Source organism: Ursus maritimus, unplaced genomic scaffold (genome assembly GCF_017311325.1).
Source record: "Ursus maritimus isolate PB19 unplaced genomic scaffold, ASM1731132v1 scaffold_25, whole genome shotgun sequence".
Taxonomy (NCBI): Eukaryota; Metazoa; Chordata; class Mammalia; order Carnivora; family Ursidae; genus Ursus; species Ursus maritimus.
The window spans coordinates 8,377,403-8,401,160 of NW_024425008.1; the positions used below are offsets into that span (position 1 = coordinate 8,377,403).

The 23,758-nt window shown below is 54.9% G+C and overlaps 1 protein-coding gene across 3 annotated transcripts in view; it reads left to right on the forward strand.

The window, feature by feature from the left end:
- SYNE3 (spectrin repeat containing nuclear envelope family member 3) overlaps nt 1–23,758 on the forward strand; it is an 82,005-nt gene that overhangs the window by 25,978 nt on the left and 32,269 nt on the right. For all 3 annotated transcript variants that reach the window (XM_040641475.1, XM_040641476.1, XM_040641477.1), the window contains exons 3-7: nt 8,919–9,091; nt 9,964–10,273; nt 17,775–17,936; nt 19,533–19,880; nt 23,504–23,640. In XM_040641475.1, coding sequence (XP_040497409.1) covers nt 8,919–9,091; nt 9,964–10,273; nt 17,775–17,936; nt 19,533–19,880; nt 23,504–23,640 — 1,130 coding nt within the window. The remainder of the gene's footprint in view (nt 1–8,918; nt 9,092–9,963; nt 10,274–17,774; nt 17,937–19,532; nt 19,881–23,503; nt 23,641–23,758) is intronic.

The window sequence follows — 23,758 nt, forward strand, 5'->3', positions numbered from 1 at the left end:
GGGATTTGGGTTCGAGTGCAGATTCTGCTCCAGGAGGTCAGGGTGGGCACTGACCACAGTATGGCTAACATGCTCCGGGTGACGTGCTGCTGCTGGTCCTGCGGCCACACTTTCTCAGTGGCCTTCTGGCTCTTCTGTGCTGGCAGAGGCACCATGCAGCCAGGTGGGTCCCCAGCCAGCCCAGGTGGGTCAGGCCTGGCGTCCTGTCGCTTCCCTGCGTCCCTGAGCCTAACGTCCCTGCCAGGTCTGGGTGGGTCCAGATCAGCCTTCAGGAGGGTGGGGAGGGAGTTCTGCCCAGTGAGGAGTGACCCCTCAGCTTCTCCAGGGCCAGGGTCTGGCCTTGCTCCCCACAGGGCAGGGCTCAGGGCGTGTGGTGCTGTGTCGACCAGAAGTGCTCGTGCCCAGGGCCTGGCCTGGCATTGTGGTGCCCCATTCCAAGGGCATCTGCTCCAGGCCAGGGGCCGAAGGGGAAGAACACTGGCATGAATCAGAGACCTGGGTTATAGTCTCCATGCTGATGCTAAAGTACTGTGTGACCTTGGTCAAGTCCCTACCCCTCTCTGGGCCTCAGTTTCCCACCTGCGAGCAAAGCCATGACTTACACATCTCTCGGGTTACATCCATTGGGATATTCCTGGAATTTGAATCTTCTGAGTCCTGGTCAGAAGAGCTTTCTGCTTCCCTACAGTGTCATGTGCTCTTCTGATGACCAGAGACGGGTATTCACAATAAAACCGTGCCTGGCGGGCAGAGAGCAATGCGTTCTGGTTTCTCGGACATTCTGTTTAATGGAACAGCTCACTGATTTGAGTGAGGACAGGCTATGGCGTCTGGACATCTTGGGCTCAGATCCCAGCTCTGCTTCTGGCTGGCTGTGGGTGTCCCTGCAAGTCATTTGACCCTGTTGGGCCTCTGTTTATGTCCCTTCTAGAAAGGGATGGTGCTAATTATCTCAGAATAGTGCTTCTCACGCCTGCACTGGCCTCACTCTTGTGGACGGGAGACCTGCCACTTTGAGTCACGTTTTTCACTAGCCTCCCCTGTGTCGGGGAACCCAGGGCTCTTGGAGAACTGCGAGGAGGTCACATCCCCCAGCCTGGGAGATCGAGAGAGGCCTGTGGGGACAAGTGACTTTACTCTCGAAGCTCAAATATAGATGAGGTAGTCAGATTGGAGGATGCAGGGGTGAGGGTGGGGAGGTGGGGGCTCCAGGCTGAGGGAACAGTGTAGGAAAGGCCTGGAGGCGGGCAGAGCCCGAAGCACCTGCTTGGAACCCCAACAAGGCGAGTGTTGGGGCAGCACCGAGCATCAGGCAGAAGCAGGGGGCAGGGCCGGAGGGATGGTTAGGGGTCAGAGGGTGACAGCCCAGAACACCAAGCAGGGAGATGGGATGTCTGTTCTGCAACGGGGGATGGTGGATTGGGAATTTGGATTGTCAGGGATTGAAGGACTCTCCCATTGGAGAGGAGTTGGCAGCCCAAAGCCCCTTCCCATGTCAGACTTGGCCTTTCTCATCAGCAGAGTGATTATTGTCACCAGGAGGCATTTATGCAACGATTAGTCCTCCCAGATCACTGAGAGAGGGGAGCTGGCATTCATTCGACGACTGTTCTGTGCTTGGGGCTGCACTATCTGCTTTCATGTTTAATTTTACAAAAGCCCTGTGAATGTGGTTTTACTGTCCCTAGTTTTCAATAACAAAATGTGATTCCTAGACACAGGATCAAGAAATTGATCTCATCAGGGCTTGAATCCAGGGCTGAGTCCAGAGTGTCACTGGCCATCCCCAGTGGGGGGCCTGGGGCAGTGGAGGCAGGTGAGGTCCACCTTACAGGGCTCACGACATAAAGAGGGACAGGTATGCACATAATCCACGCCATACAAGAGTGTCCTGATGTTATTGATGTTCCTCTCCTCTTCTAAAACCTTCCATGGCTCCCCATTGCCCACCGAAGAAAAACCGAACTTCACCTGGTGTCCAAGGATGCCGCTCCCTACACGACCCTGTTTTGTGGCCCCAGCTGCTCCAGCCATCCCACCTAGCAGGCAACATCCTTTCCTGTTGGCAGACAGCCTAGATGTCCTCTCAGCAGGCCTCTGGCCTGTGCTCTTGCCTCTACTTGGAATGCCCTTTATTTAGTGTGGGTGTGGGTGTGCTTGTGAAATGAAGCATCACCCCCCCCCCCCACGCCCTGGCCGCAGCCCCAGCTCTTGATGCTCTCCATCCTGTAACACCGCAGCCCTGCCTACGTACTCGCTGTCTCAGGGTACTAATCCCTTTGGACCTCGCACCCTTACACTGGCAGGTCTTTACCCTCTGGTGGTGTGAGTCAGACGTGAGCCACGGCGAGGCTGGTCCTTAGGAAGAGCCCTTGCCCAGGCCATGGTGCCCAGGCCCTGGAAGCTGGAGGGAGCACATCCACCAGCGAAGCCTCCGGAGACTCGACTTGGAGCCTAGGTGGAGGGGTCATGTCCTGGGTGCTCCAGCACTTTCTCTCCCACGGGGCTCAGGCGTGCTATTTTCTGGGCTTTGACATTTCAAAACCAGTTTCGCAATAAGAAAGAAAACATTTTGCTCCTGCCATCTGGTGAAGGGAGCAGTTAAGGACTTCTCCTCCTCCCCAGTCCATGGGACCTCTCCCCGGGGTCTCGGGGTCTCCCCGCCACCAGCTCAGTGGTATGCATTCCTGGCATTGTTTGCTAGAGCGGCCAGGGTGTGCGTTCCAACCCAGCTCTGACGCCCCATAGCTCTGCGGCCCCCTCCAGAGCGCGGGAAGAGCCCTCTCTCCCTCGTGCAGCTCCAGGACCCTCACGGTGGTGGGAGTCTTCGGGAAAGGGAGATGGAGAGAGTACTGCTCCTGGGAAATAGGGCTCTGGCAGGCTGGGGTTCGAATCCCCGCCGTGGCCATGGCGCCTCGGGAGAGTTTCTGGAGCTCCTGGAAGTCAGCTTGTTGGGGTAGAGGTGAGTGTGATGGTTGCCGCCCGGCAGGACGGAGGGAACGTGGAGGCGAATGACTTCCTGGGGCCCTTGGCCAAGCGCAGGCCCAGTGGGTGGGGCGGTTTCTCGTGGTTTCGATGCAGGGGTAGGTGCAGGCCGATCTCCCCGCCCATGCCCGAGCCTCCAGGAGCTGGTCCCCCAGGTCCTGGCATCTCGTCTCTTTGCCATCCGGTTCCCAGCCACCGTGGCCCTGCACTCGGGACCTCGCCTCCACCAGACTGCTTCCTGGCTGGCTTCCTGGCCCCTCCGTGGTCAGAGACAGGCTACATCTCCTAGGACTTGGCTTCCAAGTGCTGGACACGCTGTGCCCGAACACGTCGCGCTCCCGTAGCTCTGCTCAAGCCCCAAGCGCAGGTGTGTGCACGCCGCTAAGAGTGGGTGCCCATGCCACCTGCTCACAAAGCCTCCGTGGGTTTCCCCACATCCCTCCTTGGAGCTCGGTCGTTACTTTGTGGTGTCTGGCTTGTTTACAGTCCTCTGTGCTCTTGGCTGCAGACCCCACCACTGCCTGCAATCACCGGGCCTTATCTGTTCATCCTGGACCCCAAGACCTGGCACAGTACCCAGCAGAGTACTGAGAATAGTACCCAGTAGAGTACCTAGCATTGTACCCAGCATAGCACCCAGCACAATACCCAGCACAGTGCTCAACCCAGTACCCTGCATAGTACTAAGCATAGTACCCAGCACAATGCCCAACTCAGTACCAAGCATAGTACTCAACAGTGCCCAGCACATGCCCAGCATAATACACAGCACAGAGCTGAATACAGGGCCCAGCATAGTACCCTGCACAGTACTGCACATAGTGCCCAGCATAGTACTGAGCATAATACCCAGCATAATACCCAGCACAGTGCCCAGCTCAGTACCCAGCCAGTACTGCACGTAGTGCCCAGCATAGTACTGAGTATAGTGCCCAGCACAGATCCTGCCTAGTGTGGGCTGCGTTGGGGAAAGCCCTGACTAACCCCGTTCCTCCAGCTTTCCTGATCTAGTTGTTGTTCTGTCCCCTGAGGTTTTCCCTCCATCCAACCCCCACCTGACTGTGGCCCTCACTGGCTCCTTCCCAGCAGGATCATTCTGTGGCTGCAGTTTAAGTACCCCTTCCCAGCTGGTTAGTCCCTCCTGCCAAGCACTCCTGGATCTTGGCCTCGATCAGCTGTAAAAGAACCTCCCACCAGCCGGAGAGAATAATCACGACAGCAGCGAAGAAAGGTGGAATTTTCTTCTTAAAAGCTTAGGCCCAGCCTCCTGGCCCCAGGCCGACAGCGAATATCCCATTGGTTGATATTTTGGGGGCAGAGGTTTCTGCTTTGGGCCAGGAGGGGCTTGGTGTTCGGTCTGCCTTTGGGCCTGGCCAGCTCTCCTCTCTTTGGCAGGGAAGCCGCAGACTCACTGCCCTGCAAAGGGCACGGGATCGAGGGGTCTGCCACATCCCCTCCACCAGCCTGCACCTCCCTGAGCAGGGGAGGCGGGAGAGCAAAGGGTCAGAGGCCTAGAGGAGGTCACATAGTCAGGACACTAGGCTGTGGGAAAGGGGCCGTTGTCCTCATGGGGACTTTCCAGGCCGGGCTGGCTCTCTCTCACTGGGGGTGACGGACAGACTGAGCTCAGCGTCTTCCCCCACAGCCGTTGGCTCCCTGGGTTTATGGAGCTGGATTCTGCCGGAGCCTCGTTTGGGCAGCAGGTATGAGGAGGCCGCCCCACCCGCTGCAGAGAACTGTCCCGCAAAGCTCCTGGTTTCTGTGGGTTCCCAGCACCCTTGTCTGTGAAAGTGCAGTTACCATGGCACCCCTCTTGCGAGCTTGTGGCGGGGGGCGGGGGGGCGTTCCCTCTACTCCTCAACGCCGGGCGTCAGAAATCTCAGGTCCTTCATCAAATTAAATGTTATGGGTTGGGAAGAAATTCATCCCAAGCCTCACTGTGGGACCCTTGCTCCTGAGTGGTGTGAAATGTTCCATGCAGGGGGTGGGTAATCTCGCTCAGCCCAGAACATTCCGCAGGGGCCCTCGGATCTTTCGTCCATGCTAATCCCTAGAGTATCTTTGTCTTCCACATGCTACCTGCAACTGAGCAGGGCCTGGCATCTCTGTTGGGTTCTAGCTGCAGCCGTGACCCTTGGGGTCCTGCTGTATCCCACTGCTTGGCTGGGCCCAAAAGGAAACAAAACCTCTTTCCCCCTCTTGGGGTAGCTCCCTGCTCCCTGCTCTCCCGGTACCACCCACCCCCATGCTCATAGACCACAGAGACAGCCTGTGGAAGGAGCGTGTTTAATGTCACTCTTTGATAATACAGGTAGGAGGGCAAGTCCCCCTCTCTGTCATCATCACCACCATCACCAGTAACCATTCTCCTATGAAGTGACAAGGATTGATAGCATTGTCCATTTGCACATGTTGGGAAAGGAGTTACATCATAGCTCAACCGTTTACAAAGTATACTAACCCATCAATGTTTTACGTACCTGTATTTTTTTAAATTAATGGTATAACCCTATGAAGTAGACAAAGTGGGGATTGTTACCACTATCTCAGGGTGCAAAAGGGAGGCCGAGAGTGATCCAGTGACCTGCCTGGGGGCACACAGCTATCAATGAAGTGGCGTCTGGCTCCCCCCACCTGGCCCCGGTACCATCCACAGAGAAGGGCAGCAACAGCCAGCCACCTGGGACGGCATCCTGAGAAGGCTGGCTGCCAGCCCCCAGGGAGACAGGCTGGGCAACAGAGCTTGAGCTGTAATCAAAGGTACTGTCAGCGAACAGGGATCAAAGGTGGGAAAAGACGGGACTAACGGGGAACAGTTAGTGGCTGACAGTGGAGCGTGGCCAGGCGGTGTGCCCTGGGGCTCTCCAGCATCAGGGAATGTGACCGTGACCCTGGGTGGCATAAGGCCCGCAGTTCACAGACCTGGAGAAGCTAAGTACCGTGATGAAGTTCACGCAGATAGGAGGAAGTGGCTTTGGAAGTGGAACCCAGTTGTACTTTTACTACAGAGACCACGCCTTAGTGGCCAAAGGAGTAAATAATGCCGATCAAAAAGGAGAAGAGCTGATGTTCATCAGAGGTGTACTAATTGCTAGACATTGGGTGTTGGTCTGGGTCCTCCGAGAGACCAATGCCTAGATGAGATTACAAGCTCAAGATGGCTCACTACTGGAAGTCCCAGCCTCAGCATCAGCCAACAAAAAGAAACAAAAGGTGCCCAAACTGGCAAAGAAGTCAAACTTTCACTCTTTGCAGATGACCTAATACTCTATGTAGAAAACCCAAAAGCCTCCAGCAAAAATTTGCTAGAACTGCTACAGGAACTCAGCAAAGTCACAGGATATAGAATCAGTGCACAGAGATCAGTTGCATTTCTCGACACTAACAATGAAGCAGAAGAAAGAGAAATCAAGGAATCGAACCCATTTATAATTGGACCCAAAACCATAAGATAAGTAGGAAGAAGCCTCACCAAAGAGGTGAAGGATGTGGACTCTGAAAACTATAGAACACTTATGAAAAAAATTGAAAAAGACACAAAGAAATAGAAAAACATTCCATGCTCATGGATCAGAAGAACAAATATTGTAAAATGTCTATGCTGCCCAGAGCAATCTACACATTCAGTGCAATCCCTATCAAAATACCATCAACATTTTTCACAGAGCTGGAACAAACAATCCTAAAATTTGTATGGAACCAGAAAAGACCCCGAACAGCCAAAGTAATGTTGAAAAAGAAAACCAAAGCTGGATGCATCACAATTCTGGACTTCAAGCTGTATTACGAAGCTGTAATCATCAAGACAGTATGGTACTGGCACAAAAACAGACACATAGATCAATGGAACAGAATAAAGCCCAGAAATGGACCCTCAACTCTATGGTCAACTAATCTTCGACAAAGCAGGAAAGAATACCCAATGGCAGAAAGATAGTCTCTTCAACAAATGGTGCTGGGAAAATTGGACAGCTACATGCAGAAGAATGAGACTGGACCATTTCCTTACACCATACACAAAAATAGACTCAAAATGGATGAAAGACCTAAATGTGAGACAGGAATGCATCCAAATCCGAGAGGAGAACACAGGCAGCAACCTCTTTGACCTTGGCCACAACAACTTCTTGCTAGACACGTCTCCAAAGCCAAGAAAAACAAAGGCAGAACTGAACTATTGGGACTTTATCAAGATAAAAAGCTTCTGCACAACAAAGGAAACAGACAACAAGACTAAAAAGCAGCCTACAGAATAGGAGAAGATATTAGCAAATGTCTTATCAGATAAAGGGCTAGTATCCAAAATCTAAAAAGAACTTATCAAACTCAACACCCAAAAAACAAAAAATCCAGTCAAGAAATGGGCAGAAGATATGAACAGACATTTCTCCAAAGAAGACATACAAACGGCCAACAGACACAAGAGAAAATGCTCAACATCACTCAGCATCAGAGAAATACAAATCAAAACCACAATGAGATAGCACCTCACCTCAGTCAGAATGGCTAAAATTAACAAGTCTAGAAACAACAGATGTTGGCGAGAATGTGGAGGAAGGGGAACCGTCTTACCCTGTTGGTGGGAATGCAAGTTGGTTCAGCCACTCTGGAAAACAGTATGGAGGTTCCTCAAAAAGTTAAAAATAGAGCTACCCTCTGACCCAGCAATTGCGCTACCAGGTATTTACCCCAAAGGATACAAACATAGTGAATCGAAGGGGCACCTGCACCCCAATGTTTATAGCAGCAATGTCCACAAATAGCCACACTACGGAAAGAGGCCAGATGTCCACTGACAGATGAATGGATAAAGACGATGGGGTGTAATTATACACCGAAATACTACCCAGCCATCAAAAAGAATGAAATCTTGCCATTTGCAACAACGTGGATGGAACTAGAGGGTATTAGACTAAGTGAAATAAGTCAGAGAAAGACAAATGCCATATGATTTCACTCATGTGGAATTTAAGAAACAAAATAGGTGAATATAGGGGAAGGGAAGGAAAAATAAGATGAAAACAGAAAGGGAGACAAACCATAAGAGACTTAATCATAGGAAGCAAACTGAGTGTTGCTGGCGGGGAGGGAGGTGGGGGCCTGGGGGACTGGGTGACAGGCATTAAGGAGGGCACGTGATGGAATGAGCACTGGGTGTTCTACGCAGCTGATGAATCACTGAACTCCACCTCTGAAACTAATAATCCGGAATATGTTAATTAAATTGAATTTAAATTCAAAAAGTTTTTTAAAAGCTCAAGATGTTTGATAGGGAAACGTCTGTGAGAGAAAATCAGTTGGGAGCCCCATGAGGCCGGCAGAGGCAAGGTCAGTCTGATGCAGGTCCAACCCCCCCAGTCTGGGAGATCAGGGAATGTCTGAGACTGCAGTGTGGTTCTAAGGGAGTCTGGCTAGGCTATGGGGCCTCCCGGACCAGTCACCCATCAGAGGAGCCTGCCTTGGCATTCCTGCTTGGTCACTGGAGGGAGTGAGGCGAATTCTCACAGCCCCACACACCATGACATGCACCTTGCATTTTCTCATTTCATACTGGGAAAAAAAAAAAATCTGGGAGCCAGGTACTATGAATGACCCAATTTACAAATGAGAAAACCAAGTCCAGGATGCCAGGGTGCTAATGCCACCTGTCTGAGTTCACACAGCTGGAAGTGGCCAAGTAGGAAAGGGGAGGAAGTTACATGATCACGCAGCTCTGCGGCCGCGCGCTAATCTCCGCGGCTCCCTGCTTCCAACCCCAGGGCCGTTAGCTGGCTGCCCACGGTCATGGGAGCAGGATGCAGGGGCCGCGATGAGAACCCGAGCCCCTCTGGCCTCCGAGTCCTGGCTCCTGCCATCCTGCCGCTGTCCTGCCAAGGCTCTGCCTGCTTGTATTTTGTCTAACCCCTGGGAACTGGCTCTTGTGTCCACGACAGAAACTATGCCAGCTGGAGCCGGAGGGGCGCGTGAAAGTGGATCTGGTTCTGCGGGCAGCTGAAGCCCTCCTGGCGTGTTGCCATGAGGCCCAGAAGCCGGAGATCCTGGCCCAGCTGAAGGACATCAAAGCGCAGTGGGAGGAGACAGTCACCTACATGACTCACTGTCACAGGTAGGGTGGCTGGGGACCCTGCCAGACCCTCCTTGTCCACTACCACACAGTCCTGGGGACTCCGCCCAAGGGACATTTCTCTGGTCCAGGGACCGCTGGGAACAGGACGTTCTCTTGGGGTTTCGGCCAGGGCCGCCAGCCTCTTTCTAATTATAATCAAGCTTAATGATGATAGTAGACGGTGGGAGCCCATCGTGTTTTGCCAACAATTAGTTCTTGGTAGACTTGCCATGTGTTCGTCCTCCAGCAGAATGGCAGAGTGGCTCTGCAGTGAAAATTGCCTTGCTAGCAATTTAGCCTAAATTCTCTGCCTAGACCTGGGAGCCAAGGAGGGGTGAGGGGTTAGACAGACCTGAGATTGCCCCTTGCTCTGCTTGTTACTTGCTGTGTGGTCTTGGGAAAGTTCCTTGACCTCTCTGAGCACCACACTCCTCATCTGGTTAACGGGTGTAATCAAGTGTTCCTTGCAGGTTGTCGGGAAGATGGAAGAGGGTAACAAATGTCAGGGGCAGGGCACAGGAGGCCCTCGGTACACGGGAGCTGCCAGCATTCCCCTCCATCGTTATGAAGCCAGAATGTTGAGTGGCTGGGGTGACTTGGCCCAGTGCTGTCTGCTTTTCAAGCCATTTCACTTAGAATTCCCAAGGGCTTTGATGTTGACTGGATAGATGGGTCCATCTCCGTGTTACAGGCGGGGAAATGGCGGTGGGTGAGGAGACGGGGAGAGGCAGCCAGCTCATGGCACCTCTGGAAGCCACACACAGGCCCCCAGCCTTCTGCCCCCCTGAGCCGGGGACAAGCCCCCCGATACTCCTGCACTCTGGACATCATTAGACAGGGAGGGTTCACGGCCCCGCGCTCTCTATCCGCAGCCGCATCGAGTGGGTGTGGCTGCACTGGAGCGAGTACCTGCTGGCCCGAGATGAGTTCTACCGCTGGTTCCAGAAGATGACAGTGGTGCTGGAGGTGCCCGTGGAGCTGCAGGTTGGCCTGAAGGAGAAGCAGTGGCAGCTGAGCCACGCCCAGGTACTGCTGCACAACGTGGACAACCAGGCCGTGCTCCTGGACCGGCTGCTGGAGGAGGCGGCCTCCCTGTTCAACAGGATTGGGGACCCCAGCGTGGACGAAGATGCCCAGAAAAGGATGAAGGCCGAGTACGGTGCGGTGAAGGCCAAAGCCCAGGTGCGTGCGGTGCGGTGGGCTCTGGCTTCGCCCCTGCATCCAGTATCCGCCTCTGTTTACCCGTGCAGCGGTGTGCTCACTCCCTGAACATCTGTCCCCCCACGCACTCACCATCTACTGTGCATCCACCCAGCGCCCGCTCGCCCGCTGGCCGCCACCATGCATCCACCTGCCCCCCCTCCTACCCCCTCCCCACCTGTCTCCCCACTAAACTACCCGATCTGCCATTCGCTGTCCCCCCACCCGTGCCCTTACCCCCCCAGCCATGCCTCTGCGTACCCACCCTCCAACCCTCTGTTTACTCCCCCATCCAGTCGTCTCCCACCAGCCTCACCAGCCTCTTGCGGTCATCTCTAAAACCGCTTAGTCTCCCCCCCCTCCAACCACACACCCCTCCATCTACTCATCAACCCGCCACTGCCCGCTACCCACCCACGGTCCACCCCGCCGCCACCTGCTCACTCCCTGTCTACCTGTCACCCGCTGTCCGCGCACCCACCCACCCTCATGACCACACACCTGCCTTTCATCTACTCACCCGCCCACCCCTCCGCCTTCCCCCACCGGTCAGCCTGTGGTGGACCGTCCATACGCCCAGTGCCGCCCAGTGCTGAGTACGCGTGGGGTGCTTAGCACGTGTGCGCTGACTGATGGACTGTGACGCTCGCCTTTGCCCGGCTTCCCTCCTCTTCTCCCCTCCCTCCCTTCTCCTGCCCTCCAGCCCTACCTCCTCTGCTCTCTCTTGACCTTCCCCCCAGGTCCTTCTGCTCGGTCTTTGTCCCCATCCCCACACCTCGTTATATCCTTGACCTTTTGTTTTAAATAGACATGATTGATTGATTGAGAGCATGCAAGCAGGGGGAGGGGCAGAGGGAGAGAGAATCTCAAGCAGACTTCCCGCTGAGCGCGAGTCCAACGGGCCCCTATATCCTTGATTTTTAACCAGTTCATTGAGTCAATTTCAATTATTAGTATTTTTTAAGGACACTCTGATTTTTTTTTTTATCTCCACCGTTCTTTCTCTCATTGTGTGAATTTTGCCCTCCTGGCAGATAGCGGGCTCTATCCGTAAGCATTCTAAGTACACATCGTTTGCAATCTCCGTCAGATTGTTCAGGGAGCCGAGGGTCCGGAGCCCGACGCTGCCGTCCGTTGGGCCTCCTGATGGGCTGGATCGTTTCCTTGAGGCCTTTGTAGCTTGGAGCTGTGTGCTCGTCCCAAGCAGGACTCTGTCTGCAGACCCCCGTGGCTGGGCCCGACCCTCCGAGTGGCCCGTGTTTGCTTCAGCTAGGCTCGCCCGGGAATTCGCCTTCATGATTCCTCTGTTCCTGGCAGGGTGTTCGCTGGGGAGTTCCTATCTCTGAACTTGAGCCCCAAGCCAAAATTAGGGGGGAGGCCCCAGGCTCCGTACTCTGAAAGGTGATTATTTTTTCATTTGTTTTGGTTTTTTTTTTTTTTAATCCCAGAGCGCAAGCTGAAACCCAGACTTCTTTCTAGTATTTTGCATATGGGGAGATTTTTCTAGTTCACCCTTAAAGGTTCTGACGTTTGGCATTTGCCTCTCCCTCTTCTGGGCCCAAAGTCTTACTTCCTCCTCCAGCCTGAGCTCTAGACCCAGGAAAACCTCAAGCACACCTGTGAGTTTAGCAATCTATAACCCTTGCTTGTGGTCCACGTGGTGTCTTTTCCCTTGGTGCGCGCACATGGGTCTGTGTTGAAACAACGCTTGTTAAATTTTGTGCAGTGTTTTTGGCTGTCGGTCGTGGAAGGGTTTTCAGGCTTTCTAGCTCGCCATATTGCTGGGTCCTTCCTGATTACAATTTAAGGGCAACAGTCCTATAACGAACAGGGATTGGGAATACACTAGCAAGAACAGGGACTCTGGTCCCTGAATGCTTGGGAAGGGACCTGGGTTCAAGCCAGGCTCAGAGGCTTCCCAGCTGCGTGGCCTCGGGGGCGGCTCACCCTACCTGCAACCAGATTGAGGACTGAATGAGTTCACAGGTGAGCCCTTTGAAAACTGGCAGGTGGCCTCCCAACAGAAAGGACACCTCTACTCTCAGTAGCAGTGAGAAGAAATAGCAGCGACAGTGGAGCTCGGGACAGAGCAGGTGCCCAGAGCTGTTTACTGAATGAATGAGAGCCCCGCCCTTCGGCTCAGAGGCATACAACTCCAAGGCCCTGGAGGGAACGGGCAGGACGTGGTGGGGCAACTATGTCGGGGCCAGAAAGGACGGGCAAGGCGGGAAGGGAGCCTGGCTCTTGTCTGTGTAGCCAGTTGGCCCTCACCAAGTCCCGAGGGGCAAGGGCCATGGTTCCCCAGGTCTGCCCCTGGGGCCCAGGCAGAGAAGGCGCCTGCCCCCGTGGCCTCCTTGTTGTGACTTTACAGGAAACAGGTGCTCCTGTCAATCAGCAGAGAGCCTTGGCGGCATGCAGAGGACAGGAAGTGGAAAGTAGTTAGGCGTGTGTGTACGTGTGCACGCGTATGTGTGTGCGTGCGTGTGTGGAGGGGGCGTGCCAGGGGCCCCAGGTGAGCACCAGTCCTGGCCCACGTGTGGAAATGATCACCTCAGAGATCCTCACGGTCACTCCAGGGGACCCTCTCCTCACTGGATCGAAAAGATCATAGAAATCACGATCCTTCTTGGCGACGTCTGTCTTTTCTAAGTCTCTTCATGTCTTTGACCTCATTTGGTCCTCCTAGCCTTCTCGTGTGGTAGATAGAGCAGGTTTGACTGGGCCCATTTTGCAGACTTAAACATCTCAATGGCAGACCCCACTGTCCCACTAGAAAGACCCAGAAGGTTCTAGACGATGCTCGAGGTAGGCTGTACCCTCAGCGGTGCCTCAGGTCCTGGCCCTTCAGGGAGGAGCCAGGCCACCGGGTGCTTCTGTGGGTCACGCTGAGAATGTGGAAGGCAGCAGTGAGTGGCAGGTTTGGAGCCCCTGGAGGAGGGAGCACCGGGCTTCCCGGGGTTTCCAGGAGGCCGAGACCAGCTAGCAGGGTCTGCGGGGCAGGAGCGTGGGGGCTCTGGTGTTTGCAGGGTGACCTGATACTGCATGGAGAAGTAAATTCAGTTTGGCTTTTCCAGCTGTTCGCTGAAGCTCACAGACGCTGGATTTTCTCTCCCTGGCCGCAAGGGCCTTGGGAGCTCTGTTCCTGCTCACGGGGAGCCCTGTCAGCCCGTGGACGGGGGGGCCTGGTGAACCACGGAGCTGCTGCTTGTCTGCCCCGGAGTGGACTACAGCAGACCAGCGGTGCCGAGTGGGCCGGGGCCGGGACCGGCCCCTATAAGCCCTCTGAAGTCCTATGCAAACTTGTATGAGTGCATTTTGCTGGGGAGAGGAGCCATAGCCTCCGTCAGATTCTAGAGGGGGGCCTGACCTTCCGAAGACTGAGAATTTACTGAACAAATCAAACTTTGACGCTGTCCTTAGTAAGAGATTTAACTTCCAACCCTAAGGTCCTCATTAGTGAAATGGGATATAGCCCCCCCCACACACACCAACCCCGGGGCATGGCCCAGCCTTCCAGCCCTAGACAACAGGAAAATGCCTGAGCTCTATCCTAAGCAAGGTGGGGAACGCTGCATGTCCTGTGGCCCCTGAAGATCCTTCGTGGTCCAGATGCTTCCTGGGTACCTGCCTTGGACACTGGACAAAGGCCTCTCCTTGCAGGAAAGGCTCTCCCAAGGCAGATGAGAAAGCCATCGCGAGGTGGGCCGCTGAAATGCTCCTAGCCCAGGGACAGGACGAATCTCCAGGGACCCAGGCCTGAGGGCAGGGTGGGTCTCCGTCCGCTCAGGCTGCCGTAACAGAACATTGCAGCACCAACGTGGTTCTCACGGTTTTGTAGGCTGTGAAGTCCAAGATCAAGGCACTGGAAGACTGGGCTCCTGGGGAGGGGCCTTTCCGTAGTTTGTAGATGCTGCCTTCTTGCTCTCGTGGGAGGGGGGAGGGGGACAGTACGCTCTCTGCTGTCTCTTCTTATAAGGGCCCCGATCCTATCCTGGGGACCCCACCCTCATGACCTCAAGTGATCCTAATTCTGTGGCCCAACCTCCAAATACCAACACGTTGGGGGGTAGGGCTTCAAGCTATGAATCGGTGGGGGGGGGTCACAACTCAGTCTGTAGCAGACCTTCTTTGTATTAATACCTTGCCTTTCACCAACGGAGGGTCCATTTCAACATTTCTCAGGCTAGTGAGCAGGCCACGGCTTTCACCCTCTGAAAACCCATGTTTGACTGTGATACGTTCACTAGCAAAGCCACTGGCGTTGAGGGGGACAGGAGCACAGAGGCACCGTGGGGGCCGCCTCTGGACTGTGGCCTTTGCGACCACCCCCTGGAGGGAGCTCCCGGGACTCCATCCGCTGGCCAAGGTCTGGGGTGAGCGATGGCACACTGTCAACCCCAACCTCGAGAGTCAAGAATAGAGCGGGCTGGTTGCCAGAGGGGTCCTGCTTGTTTACTATGAGTTTTATTTTTTAATCCACCAATTACGTTTTGTGAAAGAGCCAGGCACCCAGCAGCCTCCTCCTCCCCCCCTGCATCCCCAGGCGGCTCTCGAAGGGGGCGTGTCCGTCTGGCATCTGGGCCGTGAATCAGAGCCACTGGCGCAGCCTTGCGGAGGCATAAATCCATGCCGCCCTTGTTAATTGGTTGGGTTTTGACATTCCTGACAACTCTGCCTGCCACAGACGGTTGAATTGTTCAGTCTGATGAGGGAAGGTTGAGGACTCCCCCATTTGTCACCCCTGTCATCCTGCAAGGGGGCCGGCCCAGCCGTGGCTGAATTGTGCTCTGTGATCGTTCTGCCTGGCACAGAGCGCGTCTGGACTCCTGCCCTGCTCGGCCACACTGCACTTCTGCTCACTATCATGGAGGCTTTTATTTACTCTGCGTTTCCCGAGTGCCAGCCAGCACCTCATCGCTCACGCGCGAGCCGCCGGCCAGCACGTTCGGGGGAGACTTCGCGTCGCTACAACATTTATCACCATCAGCGTCAACCAGGGGGCCCGCATTTATTCTCTGCTTGTTATTCCTGACCCACTTTCAGAAATGAGGCTTTCCTGTGGCCGGGGCAGCTCTGGGAGGGTTTTGATGGATGCAGACAATCCCGCAGGAAGGGGGAGCCAGCACGGGAGGCGTGAAGGAGAGGGCCACTGCCTCTTGGTCCACGTTGGGCATTCAGGCACCCACTATGCATTCCTGGTGATGCACCGAGCCTCAGTCCGTTAGTGGGAGGCTCCCAGCTCTTCACCGAAGGACTTGGTCCCGTGCCTTGATTTCCCCATCTCTAAAATGGGGATATTTCCTCCTCCCTGTCATGGTTGTTGCAAAGGTCTGAATGAATTAATATTCCTATTTTCCGGTTTGGTGAGGACTTTCTCAAAGGGCAGGGAAGTTTTCTGAACCCACGTGTCTGTCCACACTTCCCATTTGAGAACTTTTGACTTTGTTTCGGAGAGGGTCAGCGCCCTTCCGGACACGGCCTGCTCCCCGGCTAAGTAAGAGCCGAGGCCACCAAACGAGGGCCTGTGGGCCAAATCCGCCCCATCTCCTGATTTTCTACAGCCCGAGCTGAAAATGGCTTTTACCTGCTTAAAGGGAGAAAAATAAAAAGCAGAATCTTTCAGGAGCTATGAAAATGATACGAAATTCACATTCCGGTGTCCACATTTGAGTTTCACTGGAATACAAGCTTGCTTTGCGGGTTTGCCTCTGGTAGCTTGTGAGCCACAACCTAGCAGGTAACTGGCTACAATAGACGCCACAGGGCAGATAAAGCCGAAAACATCCGCTGTCTAGTGAGCCCACCTCTGGATTAGAGCCGTGATTTTGGAGTTGGGCACTGGCCTTTTAAGTCTTGTCTAGAAGGCCCTTCAAGGCTTATGTGACCTCCCAGCGTCAGCCTGCACGTCTGCAGGATGGGCAGGCTTGGCGTCGTTGGGAAGATTAAGATCGTGCTTGTCACGGTCCGGGCACGTAGCGTGTGCTTATGAAAAGGAAGTCCCCTCTTCTGCTCTTCCTGGCTCTCCTTGGAAACTTCCCTCTGCTGGCCACACTCCATGTTGATTTCTTCCTGCCATTAGGGAAGCGTTCATTCACAGAGCCACCCTGCATGGGGCCTGGGGAGGAAGTCAGCCAAGGGCAGCCGGATGTGTAGGGAGCCCTCGGCTCTCCCAGTGGATGACAAGGCGAGGGCAAGGCCAGGAGGGAAGGCTGCTCCTGCAGCCTGGGGGCAGCGGGCCAGGTCGGAGAGGAGGTGGGGCCTGGAGATCAGTGTATCCAGGTGGAGGTACTTACTTGCCCACTCCCGCTCTGTTGGGTGTGACAAGAGCACAGGGGACAGCAAGTGACAGGAATCAAAGGCTAGCAGGTATTAGGTGCTCACTAGCTGCCCAGCGCGGTTCTGGGGTTGTGTGAGCTCTGACTCATTTAATCCCACTGCACCCCAGTGAGCTGGGACTGTTATTAACTGCATGTACAGATGGGGAGACTGAAGCACGAGGCAGGCCAGGGTTCAAGTCACAGGCAGTGGGCTCCAGAGCCCGGAGTGTTGACTACAGGGCCACAGCCACGTTGTGGGGTCCTGCCGTTGACCGGCAGGCTGCGGCACTGGGATCTGGGCCTACGGGCAGTGGGGAGCCATGGAGGACTTTAGAGAAACAGGGCTGTGATCAGGGGTGTGTTTGAGAAACAGAGTCCCTGGGGACACAGGTCTTACAGCAGGGACACTGCTATTTCCCAGACGACAGCGGCCCTCAGGACACCATGTTGTCCCTGCGTGGTTAGAACGAGAGTGGGCTTGTCTGAAAAGCGAGGTGACTCCAGCCTATCTATGCTGGCAGCACCACTGTACCCGTGAGGAAGTGGGGGCAGCCTGCTGGTTATTTGCACGCCCTGCAGACACCACTGGCCCAGACTTGCCTTCTGGGTTTGAATCTTGGTGTTTCCCCCGCAGGTGACCTTAGGCAAGTGCTTTCTGAGGCACGGCTCTGTGCCTCCGTTTCCCCATCTGTCACACCCGGATAATGATAATAATAGCGTCAGCGGATGGGGTGGTCGGGGGAGCTCGATGAGAGGATAGCGCACATAAAGGTCCTCGAGCGGGCCCGGCACGTTCGTGAGTGCTCCAGTGATAGCTCTGTGTAGCAAGGCCCCGTGTTGAGTGCTACCCCCAGGACATGGCAGGAAAAAAAGCCAGCTGTGTAGGTGACATGTCAGGAAAAAAAGCCAGCTGTGTAGGTGACAGGCCCGGTGTGGACATGCTTTGTCCAAGAGTCTCTTGGTTGACGGCCAATAAGGTAGAGAAGAGCAGGTAGGACCTTTTTGTCTTCAGCAGAAGGACCGACGGTTGGTTGACTGCATCTCACGCGCGTGCGCGCGCACACACACACACACACACACACACACACACGCAGGCGGGCCTTGAAGGCCAGGGGCAGCCTGCCCTGGGGACCTTCCTAGGTGGTGACTCTCCTCCGCTCCCACAGGACAGAGTGAATCTGCTGGAGCAGATGACCCGCGAGCATGAGCGTTTCCAGGCGGGTGTGGACGAGTTCCAGCTGTGGCTGAAGGCGGTGGTGGAGAAGGTGAGCGGCTGCCTGGGACGGAGCTGCAAACTGTCCGCCCAGCACCGTCTCCGCACGCTGCAGGTAAACTCGGCGCGTGTCTCCCTCAGAGCGCTCCACTGAGGAGACGTCAAATACGGGGGCTCCGTGGTGTCGTTTATTTAATGGGATGAGCCGGGGGCCACAGGAGATAGAAAATCCGTGGCACACAGGCCCACGTGAGGAGAAGCGTGGCATCTAGGGCAATATGTTTGGGGCCTTGGCTGCTTTCTAGAAAGCTCTGAGCTGGCAGGGCATTTGGAAACCCAAGGCCAGGGCAGCATGGTCTGGGCCAGTGGGTCTCAAATAGGGGCTATCCCAGCGGTGTCTGGAGATACCATTCTGTGGTTACAGCCGGGGGTGGAAGCCAGAGATGTTGCGACGCGTCTTGGGACGCACGGGGCAGCCCCCACAACGGAGGGACCCCACTGCACATGTCAGTATGCTACGCGTTCCTTACCTGACGTAGGCATCAGGCCCGCAGTGGCGAGAGGCTTGGTCCGCTCTGGCCTTCCTGAATGGCTGTGACCTTGAATGAGCTTCTGACTTCCTCTGTAAAGGGAGTGTTAGATTCCCTTCAGTAATTCAATATACGGCACCTGTTGCGTTTATTTCATATTTGTGCTAAGTTGACTCTTTTTTAAAAAACCAGTGAACAATGACCAAAAAAAATCTTATATGATTAGTATGAGAATGTTCATCGGACCTTATTTGTAATAGTTTCAAACTGAAAGCAGCTCAGTCAGAATTTAGTCGGCAGAGTATTGGATAAACATATCGTGGAACAGAAGACATATCGATGTAGATACGTGACTACTACTCACAGTAGAAAAATGAAGTACTAATATATACAACAGCATGAGAGGGTCTAAAGGGCATTGTGCTGAAAGAAGCCCGTTTCAAAAGCTAATACAGTCTAGGATTTCAGCTATGTGGAGTTCTAGAAGCTTTGGGGATGTTAGAAATGCTCTACGTTTTGGTAACGATGTGGACTACACAGGCATGAGTATTTCTCAAAACCATCTGAACAGTAATGCTTAATATCTATGTCCTTTACTCCCTGCGATGGTCCTTCGATAAAAAAGTGAACTATTTTGAAGGCACTTTCAAACAAAATAGAGTTAAAGGTGTTTATAGAAATGTGTTTTTAGTTAAAAGCGAATGAATATTTTATTCGAAGGGAGAACTTATGTCATTGTCATGAATGGAAAACCAACACTCACTCATAATTAGTAGGTAACCGTACAAATAAATACAATGAAACCGAACGGGGTCACGAGGCTGTTTGGTTCCATACTTCTGCCAGCCAAAGGCTCCTAGCCCGAGGCTGCCTCTGTCTTCCTTAAAAAGGAAGTTCAACAAATGTCAGAGAGGGTTAAAGACAGAAACACCCAAGAGCGATTTTTCGCCTTGATTTAATCGAATGGCTGTAAAACACATGGGAAGGGGATTCTGTCCTCGCCTTGCAAGTCAGGGCTACTAAGTCGGGCAGTCCTGTCCTTGGAAGGGCACCCCGGACTCTGACCTGGGAATCTAGGGATGGGTGTTTGGCATGGACATTCCCAGAGGCTCTGGAAAATGCAGCAGATGTTTTCTTTCTCCCCTCATGTGTTTCTCCATCTACCCCCTCCCCCCTTCTAGGACATCGCTGATGATTTTCCCCGGGGTGAGAAGTCCTTGAGGAGGCTGGAGGAACAGGCTGTGGGCATCATCGAGAACACCTCTCCCCTGGGTGCGGAGAGGATCACCGAGGAGCTGGAGGACATGCGCAGAGTTCTGGAGAAGCTTCGCGTCCTCTGGGAGGAGGAGGAGGAGCGGCTGCAGGGCCTGCTCACGTCCATGGGAGCCTGTGAGCAGCGGCGGCAGCAGCTGGAGGCCGAGCTGGGAGAGTTCAGGAAGGACCTCCAGAGGCTGGCCGAGGAGGGCCTGGAGCCCGCAGCGAAGGCGGGGACCGAGGACGAGCTGGTGGCCCGCTGGAGACTCTACTCGGTAAGCAGCATTTGGCTAAGACATGGACCGTCCAGGCGCCCTGTGTGCCTCGGGGCACAGCCACTTGGAGCTCCCTTGCCGGGCGGGGAGGGGGAATCAAGCTAAGCCTTAAGCACACTCACTCTGGTTTTCCTGGATCTTTGGTAACCTGAGTTTCCTGGGTGTAATGCACAAGTTGGGTGTTTGTACCCATTTTCCAGATGAGGAAACTGAGGCCTGGAGAGATTTGAGCCCTCCCACCCCCAACATCCCCAGAATCACACAATGAGTCAGAGGGTAAATAAGGCCAGAGGTGGCTTGGCTTTGAGTCTGCCCCTTCCCTTGTCCAGTGGTGGGATGTGGGCTGGACTTCCTGAGCCCAGAGCAGGGAGAGTTAGGTCAGAGGGAAAGTCCTTCGGTGTAGAGACAATGGGGTTCTGGGGAGACCCAGCAGACAGTGCCCCTCCTGGGAAGGTGGGTGGCTTCCCACCAGGCACAGTGTGCAGTCGGGGTGCGTTTGCCTTCCTCTTGCCTGTGTGCACACTCGGGCCGTCTGGCTTCGCACAGAGAGATTTTTAAATAAGGATTAACATCCTCCCCCACTCCCATCTTTACTTATTAACTCACTGGGTCAGCTCCGCATTAGTGCCATGAGGGGAAATGGCTAAAAGAAAAGCTACCCGATCCCACCTCCAGTCTGCGTCGTTGTTCGATTTTTTCTCTTCCTTCTAATGCTTGCTCGTGTGCAAAAATATTTTTGTGTGGGTAGAAACAAGGCACATGGTCTTTAGGGCTCACTGAGCCTCGTAGCAGACCACGCTCCACTGCAGCCACCAACTTCGCCCAGAGGGAACTGCTGCTTCCTTAGGACTGCCCGCCTCGGCTCGGGTAGAGGTGGTGAGCGCGGGGGTCGAGGGCGGGGGCTTTTGGGTCAGACTGCCTGGGCGCAGGTCCTGCTTTCTCTCCTTGCTGAGTGCATGGTCTTGGGAGAAGTGCTTTACACCTCTGCTTTAAACCGCAGAACAGGAATGCACACGTGAAAACTTAAGTGCTTAGCATAGCTGCCAGTATCGGTGCTCAGAGTACGAACTCGGGAGGGAAGGTCTAGAAAGCCCTGCCGGTGTCCCGACACGACAGCTGTGTTTCAGGAAGCCTGTCCTGAGGCAGGAGGCTGACCACACCCCTACGAACTCTCTGCCCCACCCGGTTCCAGTGTCATCTCAATTACAATCAAGTCATGACTAACCACAATCAAGGCAAGGAAGCGTGGAATTTATGCCTGAAGACTTTTGTTCTTAAATGAGCGTTCACGCAGTGGCTGTTTGCACTTCCTGTGTGTCGTGTGGTAAGGGGCGGGCACACACCTGACCTGCTCCAGCCCAGCCCTCGGAGTGGCAGGCTGCCCTGGGACGAGGCCAGGCGTGTGGCCGCGAGGCCGCCCGACCTGGTTTGGCTGGGAGCAGCCGCGGCCCTGCAGAGCAGGGGAAAGGGAGAGGGCACTCATCCCATCTTGCACCAAGAAGGAAATGTGGACTGTTCCCTCTTTTGAGAAACAGGCCAACTTCAGAGAAGCAGGTGGTGTCAGGACCCCGGTGGAAAGAGTAACGTGTTCATCCTCAAAACCGACACAGTGCGGTTATTACTTACCCAGCATGCAGTGTGTTGAGTGCCGGACAAACCTATGCGGGGGGCACTGCCAGGATCCCCTTTTATAGATGGGGAAACTGAGGCACTCAGGAGTGGAAGATGTGCCTGTGGTTATGCACCCTGCAGGTGGAGGCAGGAATTTGAACTTGAACCTAGACAGTCTGACTCCAGGGCACGTGCTTCTAACTGCCGTGCCAGCCCAGACTCCCAGTTTTAGAAAATTAGCATAGTGAGAGGCAAGGACCAGGAACGAGGACACTGGAGCTCAGACTGGCTGTGACCTGATCTCTCTGCCCACAGTCCCAAGACCGTCCCCCAAAGAGAAGAGGGGCTGGGAGTGATCTGTGGCATCCCCATGCGGACCAGGCAGGACCATTCATCCACTTCAGGGAGACATTTAGTGGCTAAGGTTGAAATCAGAGCGGTTTTGTGGCTAGCCCAGAGTCGACCACAGCTGCCTCACACGGCCCCCTTCCAGGGCATCCCAGCAATCCAGAAACTAAAGATGCCCATATCATGGGTACAGAAAGGGCACGGCAGGACTGGAAGCCCCCCCGCCCCGGGCTTATTGCACAAGGAAGTCAGCTGTGTCTAGAGGGGGCAGCACTTAGCCAGGCCAGCATGGGGGGCAGCAACTTCCCACTGTGGCTCCCAGCTGGTCCCTCCCTGGTCACTTGACGTTTCTGTGACCTGCATGTCCCCACATGGACTCTTGACCTTTGTGGGGTCTGGACGGGACTTTCTCCCGAGGCAGCCCAGTGTCCTGCCCTTCACTGCAGACCCCTGCCCTGCGTTGGCCAAGTCTCTCTTGTCTGCAGGCTGGCCAGCCTTCCTGGGCGCTGACGTGCAGTTTCCTTTGAATCGTTTGGAAACTGCGAGTTCACACACACCAGTTGTGTCTTCCTCTTCTATGAAAACCTGTACAGATTTCATTACGGGTGCTTCGTGATTGAATACGGACGGACTCCACATCCCGCGGTCAACACGGTGTTCCCTCCTGCCCCTCGCTGCTGCCTCCCATCCCTCTATCTGAGCTTGCTCCCTTGAGCTCCAAACTGGTCCCAGTTCACTTGTGGTTCACCCAAGACTGAGGCTGGCTGGGGCTGCCTCTGGGCCCTGCGAGTGGAGGATCCGGACCAAGGCTCGAGGTTGCTTGTGGGGCAGCTGGGGAGGGGCACGGCTAGGCTCCTGCTCTGCGCCCAGTGCCTGGTCAAGGCCATGGCCCCATTTTACCAATGAGGGAACAGCCCGAGGCTGCCCAGTTAGGAAGGGGTGGAGGATGTTTCCCAGACAGCCTGTGTCACGCCAAAGCCCAGCCCTTTCCACTGCCCCTTCTCACCTCCTACTGAGCACGGGCCCAGCAAGTGTCAAGGTCAAGGTCAAATTCTGCACTTCCCAGGACAGCAGGAAAGGGCTGTGTCTGGTGTCAGAACGCGGTCCATCGAGTGGCGTGGTTCGGGAATGCTCAGGGGAACTATCCTCTTGGCCTGCCAATAACACGAACCGGATTCACAAAGCACCTGTAGACTGCTGTTTTCCTTCAGTGCCGCGGAGTCTAAGAGCCAGAGGGCCCAGCTCCCACGTCAGGTCCACTGTTTACTTGCCCCACAACTGTCAGAAAACTCTCAGCCACAGTTCCCCTGGGCATACAACGGGGACACGGAAAATTACTGCCTAGGGTGTCTGCCCAGCTTCAGTGAATGGGACTCCCAGAGCAGTCCGCGCGGTGCAATGTTCCCCAAGATATCCGTTATTTGTATGAGGTGCGGGTACTCACGACAGCACTGAGGTCAGTGATATTAAAGAAAAAACGAGCTTGGTGAGAGCCAATGCGAAGGTCAGGGCCCAGAGCAGGAGAGCAGAGGCTGAGCTTCCAGAGATCCCAGTCCCTGCCCTGGGCGACGGGTTTCTCCCAGGCTAGCCCACTCCCACCTGCCACGCTCGTCACCCAGTCACTGACTCTCCTACGCCCCTCTGGTTTCGTCTGTGTGCCGTAGGCGACGCGGACGGCCCTGACCGCCGAAGAGCCCCGGGTGGCCCGGCTGCAGGCCCAGCTGAAGGAGCTCATCGCCTTCCCCCATGACCTGCAGCCGCTCTCCAACAGCGTGGTCGCGGCCCTCCAGGAGTTCCAGAGGTATCCGGGCAGGCTGGGGGAGGTGGGACTGGGGGGTGTCTTGAACCTCACACTCAAGGGGTCTTCTGACCTCATCGCAGGCCATCACCAGGAAGTGTGCTTGCTTTCTCTTGCAGCC